At 42.9% G+C, this 20,000-nt stretch overlaps 2 protein-coding genes across 6 annotated transcripts in view; one reads left to right on the forward strand and one right to left on the reverse strand.

The window, feature by feature from the left end:
• The window catches only part of LOC127002305 (DNA ligase 1-like), an 8,828-nt gene extending 5,996 nt beyond the window's left edge, over positions 1-2,832 (forward strand). Inside the window, exons 3-5 of the mRNA XM_050868119.1 lie at positions 1-234; positions 628-880; positions 1,378-2,832. The exon at positions 1-234 is cut by the window's left edge and continues 19 nt beyond it. Coding sequence (XP_050724076.1) covers positions 1-234; positions 628-880; positions 1,378-2,832 — 1,942 coding nt within the window. The remainder of the gene's footprint in view (positions 235-627; positions 881-1,377) is intronic.
• A 3,146-nt stretch (positions 2,833-5,978) lies between these two features.
• The window catches only part of LOC127002236 (farnesyl pyrophosphate synthase-like), a 24,090-nt gene continuing 10,068 nt past the window's right edge, over positions 5,979-20,000 (reverse strand). For 4 of the 5 annotated variants that reach the window (XM_050868032.1, XM_050868031.1, XM_050868034.1 and 1 more), the window contains exons 3-10: positions 18,042-18,216; positions 16,574-16,714; positions 16,005-16,208; positions 15,360-15,524; positions 12,713-12,745; positions 9,624-9,695; positions 9,019-9,216; positions 5,979-8,386 (exon numbers count right to left, since the gene is read on the reverse strand). In XM_050868032.1, coding sequence (XP_050723989.1) covers positions 8,243-8,386; positions 9,019-9,216; positions 9,624-9,695; positions 12,713-12,745; positions 15,360-15,524; positions 16,005-16,208; positions 16,574-16,714; positions 18,042-18,216 — 1,132 coding nt within the window. In that variant the 3' untranslated portion in view covers positions 5,979-8,242. The remainder of the gene's footprint in view (positions 8,387-9,018; positions 9,217-9,623; positions 9,696-12,712; positions 12,746-15,359; positions 15,525-16,004; positions 16,209-16,573; positions 16,715-18,041; positions 18,217-20,000) is intronic. The other variant, XM_050868035.1, reaches the window with a different exon arrangement.

Consider the following 20,000-nt stretch of genomic DNA (forward strand, 5'->3'; position numbering starts at 1 on the left):
GACATGCTGGGCGGGAGCGGGCGTGTGGACAGGACTCGCGGCCCTTCTCTGCGGGTTCTCGGGTCTCGTGGCGCATTGCTTCTGGTACAAGAACTTCAGCATCAAGGCGTTCCTGGTGACGTCCGTGGTGTGCGTGGTGCTGAGCGTGCTGGCGGTGGTGCTGAGCATATACGCGATTGTTAACAGGCACAAGCACTTCCAGGCGCTTTTGGAGGAGATGGACGAGAACACGTGGTGAGTTAGGGATTGGGAAGGGTGGGAAGGAGGGAGAGACTGAGATAGATAGACAGATAGATAAATAGATAGATAGATAGAGCAGTAATATGGCAGCTTCTAATCTCTTCTCCCTTTCCTCCCTCCTCTTCTCTCCCTTCCCTACTCTACCTCTCCTTACCTTCCTCCTCTTTTCTTTCTTTCCTCCCTCTTTATCAACTTAACCTTTTCCTCTTTTCTTCTCTCTTCCTTCCTCCTTATTTCTTCTCCTCTCTTACTTCTCCTCATCTGCCCTTCCTTTCCTTTCTTCCTTATCCTCCTCTTCCTCTCCTTTCCTCCCTCTTATCTACACACCTCTTATCTATCCACCTCTTCTCCCTCCTTCCTTCCTTCCCTTCCAATCCCCTCCAAAAGGTTCCAGCCCTACGATCTCAACAAGGAGCATCAACTCACACTCAGCATCAGCGCTAATCTCCTTGTGGGCTTCTTCCTCGAACTCCTCCTCTCGCTCTGGTCTTCGAGGGTGAGCTGGCGCGGCGTCCAGAGCCCAGAGTTCAGCGTCGCCTCGAACAAGAGAGATGCGGAGGGTGTTGACAGCAGTGTGACGCCCCTACCGCCGAGAACTGGCCAGCAGGTTCCTCTTGCGGCCTTGTATCAGTTGCTGCAGGTTGGTTTTGGGTTTGGGTTGTGTGTGGGTGGGTGGGGGGTCTTCTTCTCTTCCTTCTTCTTCCCCCTTCTCTTCTTTTTGGTCTTGTCCTTTCTCTCCTTTTTCCTTTCTTCCTCTCTTATCTCGTGTTTGTGTTTGTGTGTGTGTTTCTACATCTATCTATCTATCTATATTCATTTACATCTTCTTTCTATCTAGTATCTATATCCATCTCTCTATCTCTTCCTTCTTTCCTTTCCTTCGTTCCTTCCTTCCCTTCCTCAACTCCCTCCCTTCCTTCCTTTCTTCCCTTCATCCAACCTCTTTCTTCCCTTCAACCCACCCCTTCCTTCCTTCTTTCCTTCTTTCTTTCCTTTCCTTCGTTCCTTCCTTCCTTCCTTCCCTTCCTCAACTCCCTCCATTCCTTCTGTCCTTCCCTTCATCCATCCCCTTTCTTCCCTCCCTTCAACCTACCCCTTCCTTCCTTCCTTAGACTCATCAACTCCCTCCCTTCACAGACTCACCCCGAGATGCTAGGAAACAAGAGCCTGGAAGCTGGTCTGGTTCCCTCATGGCTACCAAACAGCCTCACTGACCACCCAACACACCACTCAATGGACTACCAAGAACGTGTCAACCGGTACCTCTCACACGCCATCGACCAGACCTCCTGCAGACCGCTCTCAACCCTTCAGAGCGAGACCAGGGACAGCGCCACGGCCTCTACCTCAAGTGGCGGTCGCTGCAGCCCCACGGAGACCATTCCCATGCCCCCACCAGACCCCGGCCATGAGAAGGAAATGTTAGAGAGGGAGATGCAGGAACGATACCCTGGTGATAGGAAAGGGAGGTTGGATGGGCTAGCAAATGGGGATTCCAGTAGCTTGGGAAAAGTTAAACACACACATGTAGATTCACTGATACAGGGAGATGCAGGGACACAGAGGAAAGGAAAACAGGGTAGCGTAGAAGCCTTACCAATTGGAGACACTGACAGGAAAGGCAGGTTAGCAAATGGGGACTCCAGTAGCTTAGGGAAGGTTAAGTACACACACGTAGATTCACTGATACAGGGAGATGTCGGACCGCAAAAGAAGGGTAAGCAAGGCAGCGTAGAAGCTTTGCCAATCGTAGACAGTGAGCGAAAGGGAAAACAGACGTACGTGGAGATCTTACGAAGCAGGAGAGGGTCGGAAAGCAAGCCCAAAGCACCACTTCCGAAGGTCAAAAATACGGAAGGTTCTAAATCGACCGAGACTTCCGTGAAAGGTTCTGTAAGCAAGGATGAGTCTGTGAAGAAGGAAGAGGAGAAGGAGAAGGTGACAACTGAGGAGAGGCAGAAGAAGATGGGGACAGAGAAGAGCGAGAAGCAGGGAAGAGAAGGAGGAGGAGGAGGAGAGTTGGTTTCGAGCGAGAGGAAGATGATGGAAAAGGAGGAAGAGGAGAGGAGTGAAAAGCCGAAGATGGACGCAGAGAGGAAAAGTTACGGGGAGGAAATTAAGGAAAAGAAAGAGAAAGGAGACATTGCCATAGTCCTTAAAGCCACAGAGAAGAACGAAAAGAAGGAAAAGAAGGAAGAAAATGAAGAAAGCAACATTGCCGTCATTCACAAACACCCCGAATTTAAGAACCAAAAGGAGGAGGAAGAGGAAGGGAAGAAAAAGAAGAATGAGAATAAGAAACAGAAGGAAGAGAAAGAAGAAGCAGAAAAAGAAAACACAAGAAACACCAGAAACGTGAACGAAAGAGAGGAAGAAAAGGAGAAGAGAGGAAGAGACAAACAGAGAGAGAAATCACAAACATCGGATAACCAAACAGACCAGAAGGAGAGGAATAAAAGAGGAACAGAGGAACCAAACAAGAATTACAAGGAAGAGGAAAAAAGAAAGACAGAGAAAGAGAAAACGGGGATTGATAATCTAAGCGAAGGGAAGAAGGAGGAGAAGGAAAGAAGGGAGAAAAGTCCCCCATGAAGAGTAGGAAGGAGGAGAAGGAGAGGAGGGCGAAACGGAGAGAAAAATCACCGGAGGAAGTTAGCGAGAGGAGTAAGAGAGAAGAGAAAGAGAGGAAGGAGAAACGGAGAGAAAAATCACCGGAGGAAGAACACGTCACTGGAGAGAAGAAAAGCAGGAAGGAAAAACGAGATAGAGAAAGAGAGAGGGAGAGAGAAACATCCCCAGTGGTAGAGAAGAGACAGAGAGAGAGACACAGAAGCGAATCAACTGAGATATCTCACACGAAAGAGAGAGAAAGAGAGCGAGACAGAAGTGCGTCGCCAGAGAAGAGACAGAGAGACAGAGAGAGGCGGAGAAGCGAGTCAACGGAGAATCGCCATAAGAAGGAGAGAGACAGAGACAGCGAGAGATACAGAAGCGTGTCACCAGAGAAGAGACACAAGAGACACAGAGATGATAGAGAGAGACAGCGGAGTGAGAGTAGGAGTCGTAGAGAGAGACCGAGAGATGAATCCCTGGAGGTGATCGCAAGGAGTCACAAGGAACACAGAGACAGACAGAGAGACGACTCGCCGGAGAAGACGACCAAAGAGAGGAGTCGTAGAGAGGAGAAGAGCGAGAGGAAGAGCGGAAAATCACCCACGATTGACACGGGAGCTTCTGACACCAAACAAAAACAAGAGGTATTCAATGCCGAGAGAGAGAGGGACGAACACACGAGGAAGAGGGACAAATCACAGGGCGTAGCAGAATCCGAAACCCTCGACAGCGCCCACAGGAAGCCGGAGAGAGCGGAAAAACAGAAGAGACGGAACGAGAGAGCGTCGGAACACTATAACCAAGAACTGAATCTCGTGTCGAACTCCGAGGAAGCGAACGAGGAAATGACAGACAGTGAGGAGAGGAGGAGAAGGGAAAAGAGGGAGAGGAAGGAGAAGGAGAGGAGAGAGCGGAAGGAGAGGAGGATGAAGGATGAAGAGAAGAGTAGGGAATCGAATACCAATGATGTACAAGCTCTGGCATCTGATCTGCAGCCTCCTAATGGGTTCCAAGACTTTTAAGCCCTTTGAATCCATATATAAAGGCTTGGATTCCACATTTTCTTTAACTAATGAGATTCAGAGATGCATAACCCTCCAGTATCTTTAATTACAGTGCTTAAAACAACATAAATATAATTGCTATAAGGAAAAATATCGGGGGAGGATGAGGAGAAGGGAGAAGAGGAAGAGGAAGGAGGAGAGGAGGATGAAGGATGAAGAGAAGAGTAGGGAATCGAATACCAATGATGTACAAGCTCTGGCATCTGATCTGCAGCCTCCTAATGGGTTCCAAGACTCTTAAGCCCTTTGAATCCATATATAAAGGCTTGGATTCCACATATTCTTCAACTAATGAGGTTCAGAGATGCATAATTCCTTCACTGCCCTTCATTACAATGCCTAAATAATCCATATCTATATAGGGATTATGAACTATCCTGTGTCTTATTATATGGTGGTTCTAATATCTTTAATTCCTGCTGCAGTTTCTTTCCGTTTCCTTACTTTCTTTCCTCGTTCTGTTGATAAGAAAATCTTTAAATATAGCATATTCAGCATCCCTCTAAAGAGCAGAGCAGGGGTGTACCAAGCGTGGATTAGATCAGTGATGTTGTATGAAGCAGAAACCTGGGTGCTAACTAGAAAATTGAGGGAGGTATTGAGAGCAAGTGGTCGCAGGATGCTGAGGTATATGGCGGGGATCAGGTGGCTAGACAAGGTGTCCAGTGCAGCTAACAGATGTGGAGCAGAGGACCTGGAAACAGTGCTCAGAAGGGAAAGACTCCGATGGTTTGGACATGTAAATAGAGCAGGGGAGGATACAGTGCTGGGAGTTTTGGAGAGATTAGAGGCAGAAGGAATGAGACCAGTTGGTAGACCAAGGAAAACGTGGAGAAGGTGTATACGGGAAGACTTTGCATTGATGGGATTGGATGAGCATCGGGTAGAGGACAGAGCAGAATGGAGGAGAGCCATAAAGCGTCCAACCGCTCAGGAAGAGTGAAAATGGACGTTAAACGAAATGATGATGACGATGAGACCTAAAGGGAAATATATGAATGACCTCAACATGTGGTTCCAAGTTGGTCAATTCTGGTTACATTCCTAAATCTTTCTTCACCTTAATAATCTCCATCATAACAAAACCGAGAGAAAGAAACAGCCACTATGTATGTATATTCTAATGCATGTATAAATATCCCTACCTATATGATATCAATGTATAGTATTATGTATACCTCCAATGTGCTACAAATGTATTATATAGTATTAATTCCATCATATCACCAAGGGCTTCCATGTACCAGCTGTAAATGTATGTATATATATAGTAGTTTGAAGAATAGGATTTGTACCTGTAAGACAATATATGTATGTGTGTGTATAGTGAATGTATATGTAGTTAGATAGTTAGTTAAGGAAGAGTATTATGTGAGTATTATGTTAGAGGTTTACTGATGAGAGAGAGAGAGAGAGAGAGAGAGAGAGAGAGAGAGAGAGAGAGAGAGAGAGAGAGAGAGAGAGAGAGAAAATTAACTTTGCTCACTGATGGAGAAATGGAGAGAGAATTGACTTTGGAAATTGGAGAGAAAAAAAAATCAGATTATTATTAAATGTATTCTCTGTTATGTTTGTTTCCTCTTATCCTTGTACCAAAAAAAAATAAAAAATAAAATAAAATTGGATGAATAAGAAAAAGGAAAAAAATTGAGGAAAAAACGAACATCAGATTAAAAAGAAAAAGAGAAAAATACAAAAAAAAACCATCAGATAAGGAAAGAAATAACATCAGAAGGAAAGGAAAAAAAACATCAACCTAAAAAAAAAGAAAAAATGCCCCCAGATTAGAAAAAAATCCCCATTAAAAAAAAAAAAAAAATAGAGAAAAAGGAAAAATGCCCTTAAATTAGAGAAAATGCCCATTAGAAAAAACAACAACAACATTAGAGAAAAATAAAAAAAATGCCCCCAAATTAGAAAGAAAACACCCATTAGAAAAAAAGGAAAAATGTCCCAAAATTAGAAAATCCCCATTAGAAAAGAAGAAAAAATTACCTTAAAATCACACACACACACACACACAAAGTCACCCTCAACACCGGATAAGAAAAAAGGAAGCCATCAACAACATGAAGTTTACTTACTCATATACTTTACAGCTTAATAATAATAATAATAATAATAATAATAATAATAATAATAATAATAATAATAATAGTCAAGGCCCACAGCGAGACACTTTAATATATATTCTTAACATGCTTGAAACGTGTTATTGCGAGCTGCCGGGCTGAGAGAGGAAGAGGAAGAGGAGGAGGAGGAGGAGGAAGAGACCCTAACCTCCAGTCCTTCCCTCTCCTCCTCCCTCCTCTTAGTTTCCTTATTGCTAGGCTGGAGAGGAAGAGGAGGAAGAGGAGGAGGAGGAGGAGGAGGAAGAATGCCCTATCTCCACCCCTTTTCCTCCATACCTCCCTTCTCTCCTTCTCTTTTCCCTCCAATGTCTTTCTCTTCCTCTCTTTCCTCACACAATATTCTCTCTCTCCCTCTCTTCTTTCTCTCCATCTTCTATACTGGGAAAGGGAGGAAGAATCTATACCCTTCCCTTCCTCATCCCTTCCTATCATTTTCATATACACTTCAGTCCCTCTCTCTCTCTCTCTCTCCCTTCCTCTTCCTCTTCCATTCTGTCCCTTTCCCAGCCCTCCCATTATCATATACACACACTCCTCCCTTACTCTCTTTCCCTTCCCTTCCCTTCACTTCCCATTACTGCCACACACCCTTCCCTTTACCTCTCTTCCTCTTCCTTCTCTACCTCTCTCTAGCACCACATAACAATCTACCTCTTTCTACTCTCTCTGCCTCTTTCTCTCTCTTCTAAATGGACAAAATGACAAGAGTAATTTCATGAGGAGCATTGCGACAAGGGTTACACCTATCACTGACTTAGAGAGGTCGTCGGTAACCCTATGACGCACACACACACACACACACACACACACATGCGTGTTATGCACCTGTATGGGTGCCCTGCGCATTATAGATCCAGATCCAGATCCAGACTATGTGTAAGACTGGTTGGTGGGTCGTTATGTCCCTAAGTGTATGTACAGAGTGTTGCCTGTCTTTGCTACCTCTATGCGGCTGTACTCTCATGCATCTTGGACACTGCAAATAATATAGACAGTTTAAGTCTCTCTATGTGTATATGACTGGTAGGTGGGTCTTGGTATGTCCCTAAGTGTATGTACAAATCACTGCCTGTCTTTGCTACTTCTATGGGGCTGTACTCTCATGCGTCTCGGTATATACTGACTGCCAATAATAGAGATAGTTTAAGTCTCTCTATGTGTATAAGACTGGTAAGTGGGTCTTGGTATGTCCCTAAGTGTATGTACAGATCACTGCCTGTCTTTGCTACCTCTATGGGACTGTACTCTCATGCGTCTCGGGCACTGCCAATAATATAGACAGTATAAATCTCTCACTATGCATAAGACTGGTTGGTGGGTCTTGGTATGTCTCTAACTGTATGTACAGAGTGTTGCCTACCTTTGCTACCTCTATGGGACTGTTCTCTCATGTGTCTCGGTATATACTGACTGCCAAGGGAGCACCAGGGTCACAGTACGGAGCCTATCGGACGTCAGTCAGTATTCTTAAACGTATTGGTACCTCAGTTTGCCTGTTTGAAAAGCCTCTCGTGGAAGTTCCTGGGGTTTTCATGGACTGTTTGGTGATGCTAGTGATAGTTTGACACTTCTTCTGTGTCTTGAAGGGGAAAAGTCACTCATGAAAGCCCGGTTAATCTTCTCGGACAGTGACAGTTTGACATGACTTCTGCATCATGAATAGCCAAAGTAACCCATGAAAACCCAGTTAATCTTCTCCGTGGCCTCGGGAAACAGTCATAGTGGGAGCGCGATACATTTAAGAATACGTACCACTGCGCTGAGCTAACGTCCCTACACCAGAGAGCACAGCATGGGAATTCTTCGACGTAACGTAAGTATGGGACCGAACAGACAAGTGATGACATGAGCTACTGTAAACACTCACGTCCTCTCTATACATGACGTGATTCCTCTGCCGTACGAGACATCAGGATAGGAGGCAATGAACCGAGGATGGGAAAGGAGACAAAACACATACCTTTTGATTCCTTTGTGCAGAACGGACGTATGAATCACCATTTAGTGCAGCGGCGACCCTCCGAAAAAGGTATAAGACTAACGTGAGAGGCAGAAATCGAGTCGTAGCTTAGCCTAGCCTGCGTTGGGTTAGACTGATGTTGTGGTGTGCGAAAGAGAAACCCACAATGATTCACAGGCTCGTAAAATATCATCTTGGTCTGGGTCATGGGCTTAGTGAGGGAGGGAGAGCGTCTAGCCCGAGCGCTTGTGGATCTTGTCGAGGAAGTTGAAAAAGACGTTGTGGTTGAGGCCGCGGGAGATCTGCTGGATGTGAATGCGGATCATGGATGAGGTGGAGTTTTCGTAGGCGCGGTAAGTGGCGGGAAGATTCAGTTCCTGCGGGGGGAGAAAAAGACGGTATTGGTAACTAGAATTGACTGCCATAACATAACATAACATAACATATCATAACATAACATTACAAAAACAAAACATAACATCATATAACAAAAAAAAGACAGAGCTGGTAACTAGATTTGACTGCCATAACATGACATAACAACAAAAATATAACATAACATCACATAACATAAACAAAAATAACAAAAAAAAGATGGAGCTGGTAACTAGATTTGACTGCCATAACATAACATAAACATAACATAACAAGCATAACATTACAAAAATATAACATAACATCACATAACATAAAAAAAAAAATAAAAAAAAAAGACAGAGCTGGTAACTAGATTTGACTGCCATAACATAACATAACATTACAAAAACATAGCATAACATCACACAACATAAAGATAACATAAAAAACAAGAAAAAAAACTTAAAAATTACTAAATGGAAGAAAATACCAAAATAGGAAAGGAAAATATATATATATATATATATATATATATATATATATATATATATATATATATATATATATATATATATATATATATATATATATATATATATATATATATATATATATATATACCGTCAGCAGAAAATTCCCATCTGTCCCTCACCTTATATACTGCCTTGACCTTCTTGATGCTCTCCTCCTCAGGGCGGCCGTAGTGCTCCTCCATGACCAGGCGCTGGGAGGGGGACGCCCGCTGCAGCGCCACCACCGACAGCCACGTGCACTTCCCCTTCCCGATGTCTGTCCCGATCTTGCCGGTGATGGACGAGTCGCCGAAGCAGTCCAGGAAGTCGTCTTGGACCTGTGTTGAGGGTGTTGCACGATGTTCATACCAACTTTGCCACAAAGTACTCAATAAATAGTTGCAAAACACATAATTGCAAACGTTGCAAAATACATAATTGCAAAAGTTGCAAAACAGGTGTATGATATTCATGCAACAGTTCTAACAATCATATTTTAGTTGCAACTGTGGCACAAACTTTGCACAAAAGTTGTGCAACTATTTACTGACTACCATTGTGACAATTGTCATTTATTCTTATCAAACCACACAAACTTTGTGCAAATTTCTTGCAACCAATTTGGAGCTGTTTGGAAACTTTGTGGTTAAATCACAGTTGCCAGAGGTGTGAACAAATTCCTGCCCCGTGTGACACTGGCACCAGAAACATGACAAAGGTAAGAACAAACAACACTAGGCCTTACCTGGAAGAACTGTCCCATCTCGACGAGGATTGTGCGCGCCTGGCGGTGAAGCTCCTTGTCCGTGATGCCGGCCTGGGGTAGAGGTGTGTCTCAGGGAGGGGAAGGGAGGGGAAGGGAGGGGCTGAAGAGGGGCCTTACAGCCTTAACATCCCTCAGTGCTACCTCATAACCCTGGCATATTACTAACACTATGACTGACTGGCTGACTGGTTAACTGACTGACTGACTGGCTGACTGACTGGATAACTGACTAACTGACTGATTTCAACATTACATTACTAGTGAAGGGAAAAAACAGAGACTTATTGATGGAAATGTAGAGGAAATTAAAACCATGACTTGCTACTAGATTGACGAATTGAAATCTTGAATCACTGATAAAACTGAGACGTAGAAACGACTGTCCGAAAGTATCTATATTCTATGCTAACGTGAACCTTAGTAGATGTATTGGACTATATGAGAGAACTAATGATGGAGTAGCAAAATAAATGTAGAAATGACTGCACAAAAGTATCTATAATCTATGTCAACAAGGACCTCAATAGGTTTATTGTACTCTATATAAAAACTAATGATTTAAAAGGGAAATTAAATATGAAAACTTACTGGAAAATGAAAGATATATAAAAATGATCGGATGAAAGTATCAATATTCTAAGCTGACATGACCCTTAGAAACTGTATTGGACTCTATGTAAAAACTAATGATTTGAAAGAGAAATTAAATAGGAAAACTTACTGATAAAAATGAGATATATAAAAATGACTACCAAAAAGTATTCATATTCTAAGCTAACATGACCTATCTATTGACGATATTGTATGATCAGAAAAAGCTATGAGATAAATCCAAGCAAAATCTAGTATACTGTGTTAAGTAAACTATGATCTAGTGGCAATAGTTTTAAGTAGCAAAAACTATTATACAGCATCAACTAGAAGGCCTATTGTAAGCAAGTTTATGTGATTAGTATCTTATAGTATGCTAATTTTTTTTTTTACACTAGTAAGTTGAAAGGGAAACTGTGCAGTGTGAGTTAGTGCTGTGAGGTTAGGGAATTTTCTTCTTTTGAAACTAAAGGAAAAAGAAAGAAAGAAAGACAAGAGAAAGAAAGGGCGATTGAGACCGTATTTAGTGTTCTGAGTGCAGGAGTTATAGGGCCGTGTTACAAGTCGAACCCAAGAAGTTTGAAAGGGAAACTGTGCAGTGTAAGTGCTGTGATAGTAGGGAATTTTCTTCTCTCGAAACTAAAAAAAAAGAAAAAAGAAAAAAAAATTCAGAAAAAGAAAGTGAAAGAAAGAGCGATCGAGACCATATTTAGTGTTCTGAGTGAAGTAGTTACAGGGCCGCATTACAAGTTGAGCCCAAGAAGTTCCGGGTCCCTTCAGAGTTCGGTTAAGGGGCCGTATTGCAAGTTGAATCCAAGAAGTTTCGGGTCCATGCAGAGTTATTCATCCCGAACTCTGTATGGACCCGAAACTACTAGGATCCAACCTGTCATAGTTATAGTTTTAGGGTAGTTTGTTAATTTGATAAAGAAAAATAGGAAGAGAAAATAAAAGGTGATACAAAACAGCAACTGCAATAAAATCTTGTGGTAGTGCGATGAATTTTTGGGGTAGGATGTTAATTTAATGCTAAAAGAAGGAGGGAAAAAAAAGTACCATGTGAATCTGATAATAGAAAGATAAGACAGTGACCGAGACAAAATGCAGTGTTTCAGGTGCGATAATTCTTTGGGAAGTATGTTAATCTGATGCAAAAAAACTAAAAAAATAAGAAACTAGCATTCTTAACCTAACCTAACAAGACCAAAGGCAGGAACACCAGCTACATACATACAGGCTACATGCAAGGGAATGAGTGCAAGAAAGGTGCATCAAGGACTATGGCCCCACAACACACATCTGTAACCCAGGGTGACCTTAGGGAACATCATGACCCAGCTTATTAGTAGTAGTAGTATCGAGATCCATGGAAGGGCATCAAGGGAGGATAAAAATCTGATATGGGCCAAAACATTAACCTTCCAACCCCATGAGGTAAAACAGGGGTGTTGAATGTAGATGAAGAAAAAGATATGGGTCTAACCAGTGGTTCCCGCATACCACAGGTTGGATCTTCCAGGTGGTACGCGAGCACTTTTGGGGACATGTGCGAATTTTATTTGTTTTTTCTTCACAAAAATTTTTACTGCCTTATGTGTTCCTGTATCTTTGCTCTATGCAGTTTCCATTTTTTTGACAGAAATTTTGGCAACCCTCAGCAGTTTAGCGTGTTTGCTTTACTGTGGTGCTATGAATGTTTTCTTAGCACTACAGTGTGATACAGTGTAATATTAAGTAATTATTTATCATTGCCAGTTAATAAGTGTAGTTCACAGTAGACCAGTAGAGGTTCACTAGAAGAGCAAGTTACTCAATACTGAAACCTGGAACGAGGTGGTACAAGATGACGGTGCAGGACCTCCAAGTGGTACGCGATCAGAAAAAGCTTGGGAACCACTGGTCTAAACTGTCCTCTCAACGAGCAGACAAGGAGATAAAAAATAAGAGACAGCAACAGTGGTATCAAATGAGGTGTTTTGACAATACAGGAATCAGTCTTAGCAGATAAATGACTATACAAGTTTGCAAGAACCCCATACAGAGATGAGGAGGAGAAGGCAAGGTGACTGGGAGCTGCTGGGTTAGTGAGGGCTGTGAAGAAAGGAATATATCTCAAACATCAGCAATCGTAAGGAGGATTAGTCAGACAAGTTGTGTGTGTTTGGAATCAGTCTTAGCAGTTTTTATTGACCCAACACAAGCTTAAGAGAAGGTGACTCGGGGCTGGTGCGTTAGTGGGGGCAGTGAAGAAAGGAACAAGTCTCAAACATTAGCAATCGTAAGGAGGATTAGTAGGAGAAGTGTGTGTTTGGAATCAGTTTTAACAATATTCAAACCCCATATAGAGATGAGGAGGAGAAGGCAAGGTGGCGAGGGGCTGCTGGTGCGTTAGTGAGGGCAGTGAAGAAAGGAACAAGTCTCAAACATTAGCAATCGTAAGGAGGATTAGTAGGACAAGTTGTGTGTGTTTGGCTTACCACTCGCACGTTATCAGTGTTTCTTATCCCCGCCTGTAATTAGACAAAACACAGATTCACCTCTAGGCTTCAAACGGCTATATAAGAGACGGTGAGGGAGAGGGAGAGGGAGATGAACGAGAGAGAGAGACTGGCGGAGTTGCGTTTCTTCTTATTATTATTAACCTTATTTTCACTTTTCTTTTATTTCCAATTCTTTTGTTTCCTTCCCTGTTATTTCATCTTATATATTTTCATTTTTGCTTGATGTTATAAGTTTCTATGTCATTTCCTTGCCTTTATAATCCTGTTTTCCTTCCCTTCTCTTCTTCTGTTTGTGCAAAGTTACGAATGAACTCGGAAAAAAGGTTTGGCATATTTTTACGACTATGTTAATACTCGCTCCTTCCCTCTCTCTCTCTCTTCCCCTCTCTCTCCACTGTCTCTGCACCAAATGGTAAACTCATATAAGAAAGAGAGAAAAAACAAACTAAAAAACATGGTATATATATTCAAACTACACTGTAAAAAAAAATAAGGAGAGAAAAAACATATTCAGATCATAACCAACAAAAATCTAATGCTCCACACAGCTTGCAGTAATACCACATAAGACTTGCCATACAGAATACTTATACATTGCTCTCTCTCACACACAAAAACACAAGAGAGAGATCTGCCAAAAAAGGACTTGGAGGTTCTTTAAGGAGCTATGACACTGCTGGAGGAAGGAGGAACATTGCTCTCTCTCTCTCTCATACACAAAAACACAAGAGAGAGATCTGCCAAAAAAGGACTTGGAGGTTCTTTAAGGAGCTATGACACTGCCAGAGGAAGGAGGACTCTAAAGTTATGCTCGTAGGTGATAGTAAAGTAATATAATAATAACAAATGGGACGAAACTACTGCTGTTACGGCACCATGTTGAGATTTAGACTAAGATGACATGCTTTTTTTTTTTTTGGTGTGTGTGTGTGTGTGTGTGTGTGTGTGTGTGTGTGCATGTGTGTATTTACCTACCTAGTTGTATTTTCCTAGTTGTAGTTTGACAGTTGTAGTTTGTTGTGGGCTTTATGCTCGTGTGGTCCCGTCTCCGTATCTGCATTTATCCAACTTTTCCTTAAAGCTTTGAACACTCCTCGCCGATACTACATCCTGACTTAGTCTGTTCCAAACCTCTATATTTCTTTGCGGGAAGCTATATTTCTTTATGTCTCTCAAGCATCTTCCCTTCCTCAGTTTTTTTACTATGTCCTCTTGTGTTCCTGGAGTGTGTGTGTGTGTGTGTGTGTGTGTGTGTGTGTGTGTGTGTGATGGTGTTGACTGATAATGGTGTTGGTGGTGGTGATGTCTGATAGTGGTAGTGGTGATGCTGCATGATTGTGAGTATAATTATAATGTTGATAGTGATCCTGAGACGTGCACTGAACTTTGAGGTAGAGGGCAGAAGACCAGCGGGAAGGCCAAGGAAGACGTGGAGAAGGGTGGTGGAGGAAGATATGAGGAGGCTGAACATCACGGAAGAAACGGCTATGGACCGGCAACAGTGGAAGAGGCTCATATCCCGTCCAACCCCACCATAGGGAATAAATGGGCGTTAAACGATGAGGATGATGATGAATTATAATGTTGGTGGTGATCAACGTTACCAGACTGTCGTACTCAGCCACCTATATTTGCTGATTTCCAACCCAAAAATTATCTGCTTCACCCAAACGAGATTCATTTATAGGTATCGTTAAAATCGTTAATTACTGATGTTTATGGCAAGAGTGATGGGGCAGAAGCCGGAAAATACGATGCTCTGAATACGATAATCTGGCAACACTGGTGGTGATTGTAGCAACTGATATCGTGTGAAATCTATTAGGTATGTGTGTATATGTTAAACCACCAAGTGTTTGTATGTATTATTAATGTATATGTGTATGGTGGCGGTGGTGGTGGTGATGATACAATGTTGGTGGTGATTGTGGTAGGTGATAGTGTGTGAAATCTATTAGGTATGTGTGTATTTTTTTTTTTTTTTTTTACAACAAAGGAGGCAGCTCAAGGGCACACACAAAAAAGAAAACAATAATAAAAAAAAAAGCCCGCTACTCGCTGCTCCTAAACATATATCTTAAACCACCAAGTGTATGTATGTATTTATGTATCTATTATTAATGTATATGTGTATGGTTGTGGGGGTGGTGGTGATACAATGTTGGTGGTGATTGTGGTAGGTGATATATAAAAATCTATTAGGTATGTAAGCATATATGTTAAACCACCTAATGTATGTATGTATGTATTATGTGTGTGTGTATGCATGGTGGTGGTGGTTATAAAATCTGCTAATTCAACCCCATAAAATAAGAAATAGACAAAATTAATAGAAACAAACAGAAATGACGGAAATAATGGAGGAAAAAAAAACAGAATGAGAGAAACAACAGAAAAAGACAGACAGGAAGAAAAAAGAAAAAGAAAAACAGAAAATAAAAAACAAACAAACAAACTAAAAAAAAGAAAATGGAGAAAAAACAAAAAAATACCCCCCCCCAAAAAATATATACTAAAAAAGAAAAAAGAAACAAAAAGAAACAAGAAAAATGGCAAAAATCAGCAACCCCCCCCCCCTTCCCTCCACCCGAAGCCCCAGTCCCCAGTCCGCCCATCCACTCACCATGTACATAGAGAGAGCGATGGGCAGGTAGAAGGAGTAGAAGCTGGTCTTGTACTTGACGATCGCATTGTAGCGCTCCATTGTAAACTTCTTCAGGATCGGACGCTGACCTGCCGGGCACGAGAGGAGGTCAAGCGCCTGCCCCAGAGCGGTCTTGAGGGTCATCTGTAGCGGAGGGGAAAAGAGAGAGATGTCGATGAATAAATGCCGCTAAATGTTAATATATAAATGCTAATAAAAGTTGATAACCCAAGCATATAGGCCGTTCCAGCACATATATAGCTTCTAACCACATAACATAGCAACATACAAAAGGACGTTCCACCACATATCCAACCCTTCTCGTACTGCATAACTTGACCACATAACCGCATAGGGCATTCAAACACATATTCCAGCCCTTCTCCTCACCCCATGAAACAGATCCAACATATCCTCATAGTAGCAAAGGACATTCAAACACATATCCAAACTTTCTCACCTTTTCTCTCTGTCTTTCTTCCTCCTTATCTCTTCCCTTATGAACTCTCCCCTCTCTCTCTCTCTCTTCTCGTCTCTCTCTCTCTCTCTCTCTCTCTCTCTCTCTCTCTCTCTCTCTCTCTCTCTCTCTCTCTCTCTCTCTCTCTCTCTCTCTCCCCCCCTCACCTCATGAAACAGGTCCAGCATGTCCCCATAGTAAGGAACATCCCTGAAGTGCTTGTGGAGGAGCTTGTAGATGCCGGCCTCCATCAGAATGGCATCGTTGAAGGCGCTGGGGCCGAGGTTGTCATTGAGGTACCAGCAGGGCTTCCCGCGGCGCATCTGGCTCCCGTCAATGATGTCGTCGGCCACCAGGAAGAAACTCTGGAGCTGTGGGGGTTAGGGAGGGAGGGAGTGGGTGTTATTGTAGAGTTTTTTTTGGAAAGGAAGGAGGAGAAGGAAGGGAAGGTTAGGTATGGAAGGGAAGAAAGACATGGAGGGAAGGGAAGGAAGGAAGGGGCATTAGGAGAGGAAGGAAGGGAAGGAAAGGGTATTAGGAGAGGAAGGAAGGGTGGTGGAGTGAAGGAAGGAAGGGAAGGAAGAGGAATATGGGAAGGAAGGAAGGGATTTTAAGATAGGAGTCTCTCTCTCTATCTCTCTCTTCCAGCCTCCATTTCTTTCTCTCTTCTTACTAACTCCCTAAGTCTATCCCAGCCTCTCCCTCTCTCTCTCCTTCCCTCCTTCCTCTTCCTTACCAGCTCAATGCACCAGCCAAGGATGTGCGCTTTCTTCATGTTCTCCGGCGTGATTTGGTCCTGTGACGCCAGCAGCTTGAAGGACAGGGACACGGCCAGCCCTCTGTTCATCTTGCCCCCCACCGCGTTGTACTGCAAGACCTGGGGATACAACGGATGGGTGTTAGTGTTACTGTAATGCCTGATAACACATAGAGGAGGTACTTTAGCCTGTACTGTATTGTACTTGTATTTTATTGTACTTTATTGTATTGTATTCTTAAACGTATTGGAGCCTCAGTTTGCCTGTTTGAAAAGCCTCTCATTGAAGTTGCTGCTTGGATATCCACGGACTGTTTTGTGACCTCAGTGATAGTCTTACACAGCCTCTACATCTTCTACACCTTAAGGGATATATTTGAGTGATGTCAATGCTTGGAAATACAAAGACGAATGTTGGAATAGTACAGAGACACATGGATATACAAAGCATGGGTGTTGGTGTCATTGTCCTGATAACATGAAAGAGGTTGTACAATACTATTTGGAAAGGTGGTTAACACGGTAGCAGCGACGGGCCAAATTTGTGGCTTTACCGTGTAGCAGCGACGGGCCAAATTTGTGCCATGATTTTAACCCACCAAAATAGATGATACATAAACTGATCACAAATGCTTTGATATATATTATGAAATGGTTTGTGTGAAGGGTTATTTTTTCTAATTTTTCTTGCTTAGAGGGACCATTAAGAATCATGATCCCTGCTGCTACCAGGTTAACGTAATTTACAACCGCCTACACTGTCGTTTAATCTAGGAACCATGTGGAAAACGACTAGAAAGCTGGTTTAAAGAACTTAACACTCTCATTATATACATCTAATTTTACCCCAAGACGAACTCGGCACACTGCGTACCCAATCTAGCAGAAGACACACTTGGACCACCCCATCCTGTCAAACTCACACAAGACACACATCACACCCCACCCTGTACCCATTCCAGCACAAGACAGCCTCGGAACACCCCATCCCGTACCCAACCTAGCAGAAGACGGCCTTGAAACGACAGTATCCCGTACCCAAACTCACACAAGACACGTATATCACATCCCACCCTGTACCCAACCTAGCAGAAGACACCCCCGGAGCACTCCATCCTGTACCCAACCTAGCAGAAGACAGCCTTGAAACGACACCATCCCGTACCAAACTCACACAAGACACACATCACATCCCACCCTGTACCCAACCTAGCAGAAGACAGCCCCGGAACACCCCATCCCGTACCCAACCTAGCAGAAGACACCCTTAAAACACCCCATCCTACCCAACCTAGCACAAGAAACCCTCGAAACAGCCCATCTCGTACCCAACACAACAGAAGACAGCCTCGGAGCACCCCATCCCGTACCCAATTCAACACAAGACACCTCATCCCGTACCCAATCTAGCAAAAGGCAGCCCATGACAACCCCATCCCGTACCCACCTTAGCGAACCACTTCTGGGCGTCGGGTATGTCGGAGTGCGTGCCAACCTCGGTCAGATCGCGCACCAGGTCAGGGAAGATGGACATAAACTCCCTCTTCTCGTCCTGGGAGGCGGCGTGACCTGTCTTGGCGGGAGGGAGGTTGGCCGAGGCTGCTGTAGTGTAGGCTCGGCATCTGAAGGGGGGAAGGACACATGATTACATAGATACATAAGGATACATAGAGAGGTGTAGAGGGGGTAGTAGAAGGTTGGCCGAGGTTGCTGTGGTGTAGGCTCGGCGTCTGAAGGGGACAAGGATAGGTACATAATTACATAGATACATAGAGAGCTTGTGGAGGTAGAGATAGAAGGGAGATCAGCTGGAAAACACACACACACACACATGGGCGTCCGCAGAAAAAAATGCAGGGGGGGGCAATGTTGTCCTGACTCCTGAGATTGCTGTCCTGGGGGAGGGGTCTGAGGGGAGGGGGTGTCCCCCTCCCCGTTGGAAAAAAATTTTGCTCCCAGGAAAGAGCTTAGATGCAAAATGGTGGCACTTTTTCATCTGACAGAGTAGCTCAGTTACATTTTCTCCGGTAGAGAAAATTGAAGAAAAACAAATATTTCGGAAAAATTATTTTACAACAACTACATTATTCTATCAATTAAGAATTAACTCTACATGAACCAATCAGACTGGGAGATGTTCAGAGCTCAGGCATGTCTGATACAAACAGGCATCGACATAGAAGTAACAGAGTCTGTTCTTTCATTTTATTTCATTAACAAAACTCAACGTCTGTCCGGTCTCTGCATGCTAAGTGTCCACCGCGACAAAGTGAACAGCCAGAAGACCGAGCTAATGAACAGGGTCATTGACAAGTTCGGAAGAGATCCTCGACGGCTCCAGTTCCTGTTCCGAGAGTAATAACCTGGCCTAGCTGAATGAACTGTTGAGTAATCTTTATGTTTTTTTTATTCATTTTGCATTTTCCAAGTAATTTTTTTCAAAATTTTCAATTTGTGTTCCGAGAGTAGTAATCTACTCTAACTGAATGAACTGGTGAGAAATGTTTATGTTCTTTTATTCATTTTGTATTTTCCATGTAATTTTTTCAATTTTTTTTTTTTGCCCCCCTGCGGGGCACACACACACACACACACACACACACACACACACACACACACACACATGCATACACACTTGTCGCAATTGCTCCAGCTGCTGTCATCACCAAAAACACTATCATCAGCACCACCAAAAGCAATATCTGTGGTTATTTCAATGGTGGTGGTGGTCTCTCTCTCTCTCTCTCTCTCTGGTAATGGATATACACCAATTTGCATGATTCCCTTCCTTTTCCTCCTCCTCTTCTTAATTCTTCCTATTCCTCCTCCTCTTCTTAATTCTTCCTATTCCTCCTCCTTTTACTCTACCTCTTCCTTCTTCTCTTGGTTATCCCCCTCCTCCTCCTCCTTCTCTTCCTCTTCTTCCTCCTCCTCTTTCCGATTTATGTCTGATAGAGGAAATCAAACATGCTAATCATGGTAAAACTATATACGTTTCGAGTGTGATAATAAAAATGATAAGAAATAGTGTACTACTACTACTACTACTACAACTACATTCTACTCCTTCCTCTTCATTCCTTCCCAATCCTTCATTCCTTCTCTCTCTTCCCCTTCCTTCATTATTTGTTCACTTCCTTCCTTCCTCCCTCTTTATTATAATTTCTACTACTACTACTACGAATACTAATAAGAACAAGATGCTGATGATAATAATAATAACAATAATAATAATAATAATAATAATAATAATAATGAAAGTAAGAGGACGAAAGGGATGGAGGGAACGAAGATAGAGAGGAGGAGGAGGAGGAGGAGGAGGAGGAAACCACGTGGCGAAGGAGATATTCTAAGTAGCTACGGAGAGAGAATAATAAGAGAGAGAGAGAGAGAGAGAGAGAGAGAG

The sequence above is a fragment of the Eriocheir sinensis genome, chromosome 22 (assembly GCF_024679095.1).
Source record: "Eriocheir sinensis breed Jianghai 21 chromosome 22, ASM2467909v1, whole genome shotgun sequence".
Classification (NCBI taxonomy): Eukaryota; Metazoa; Arthropoda; class Malacostraca; order Decapoda; family Varunidae; genus Eriocheir; species Eriocheir sinensis.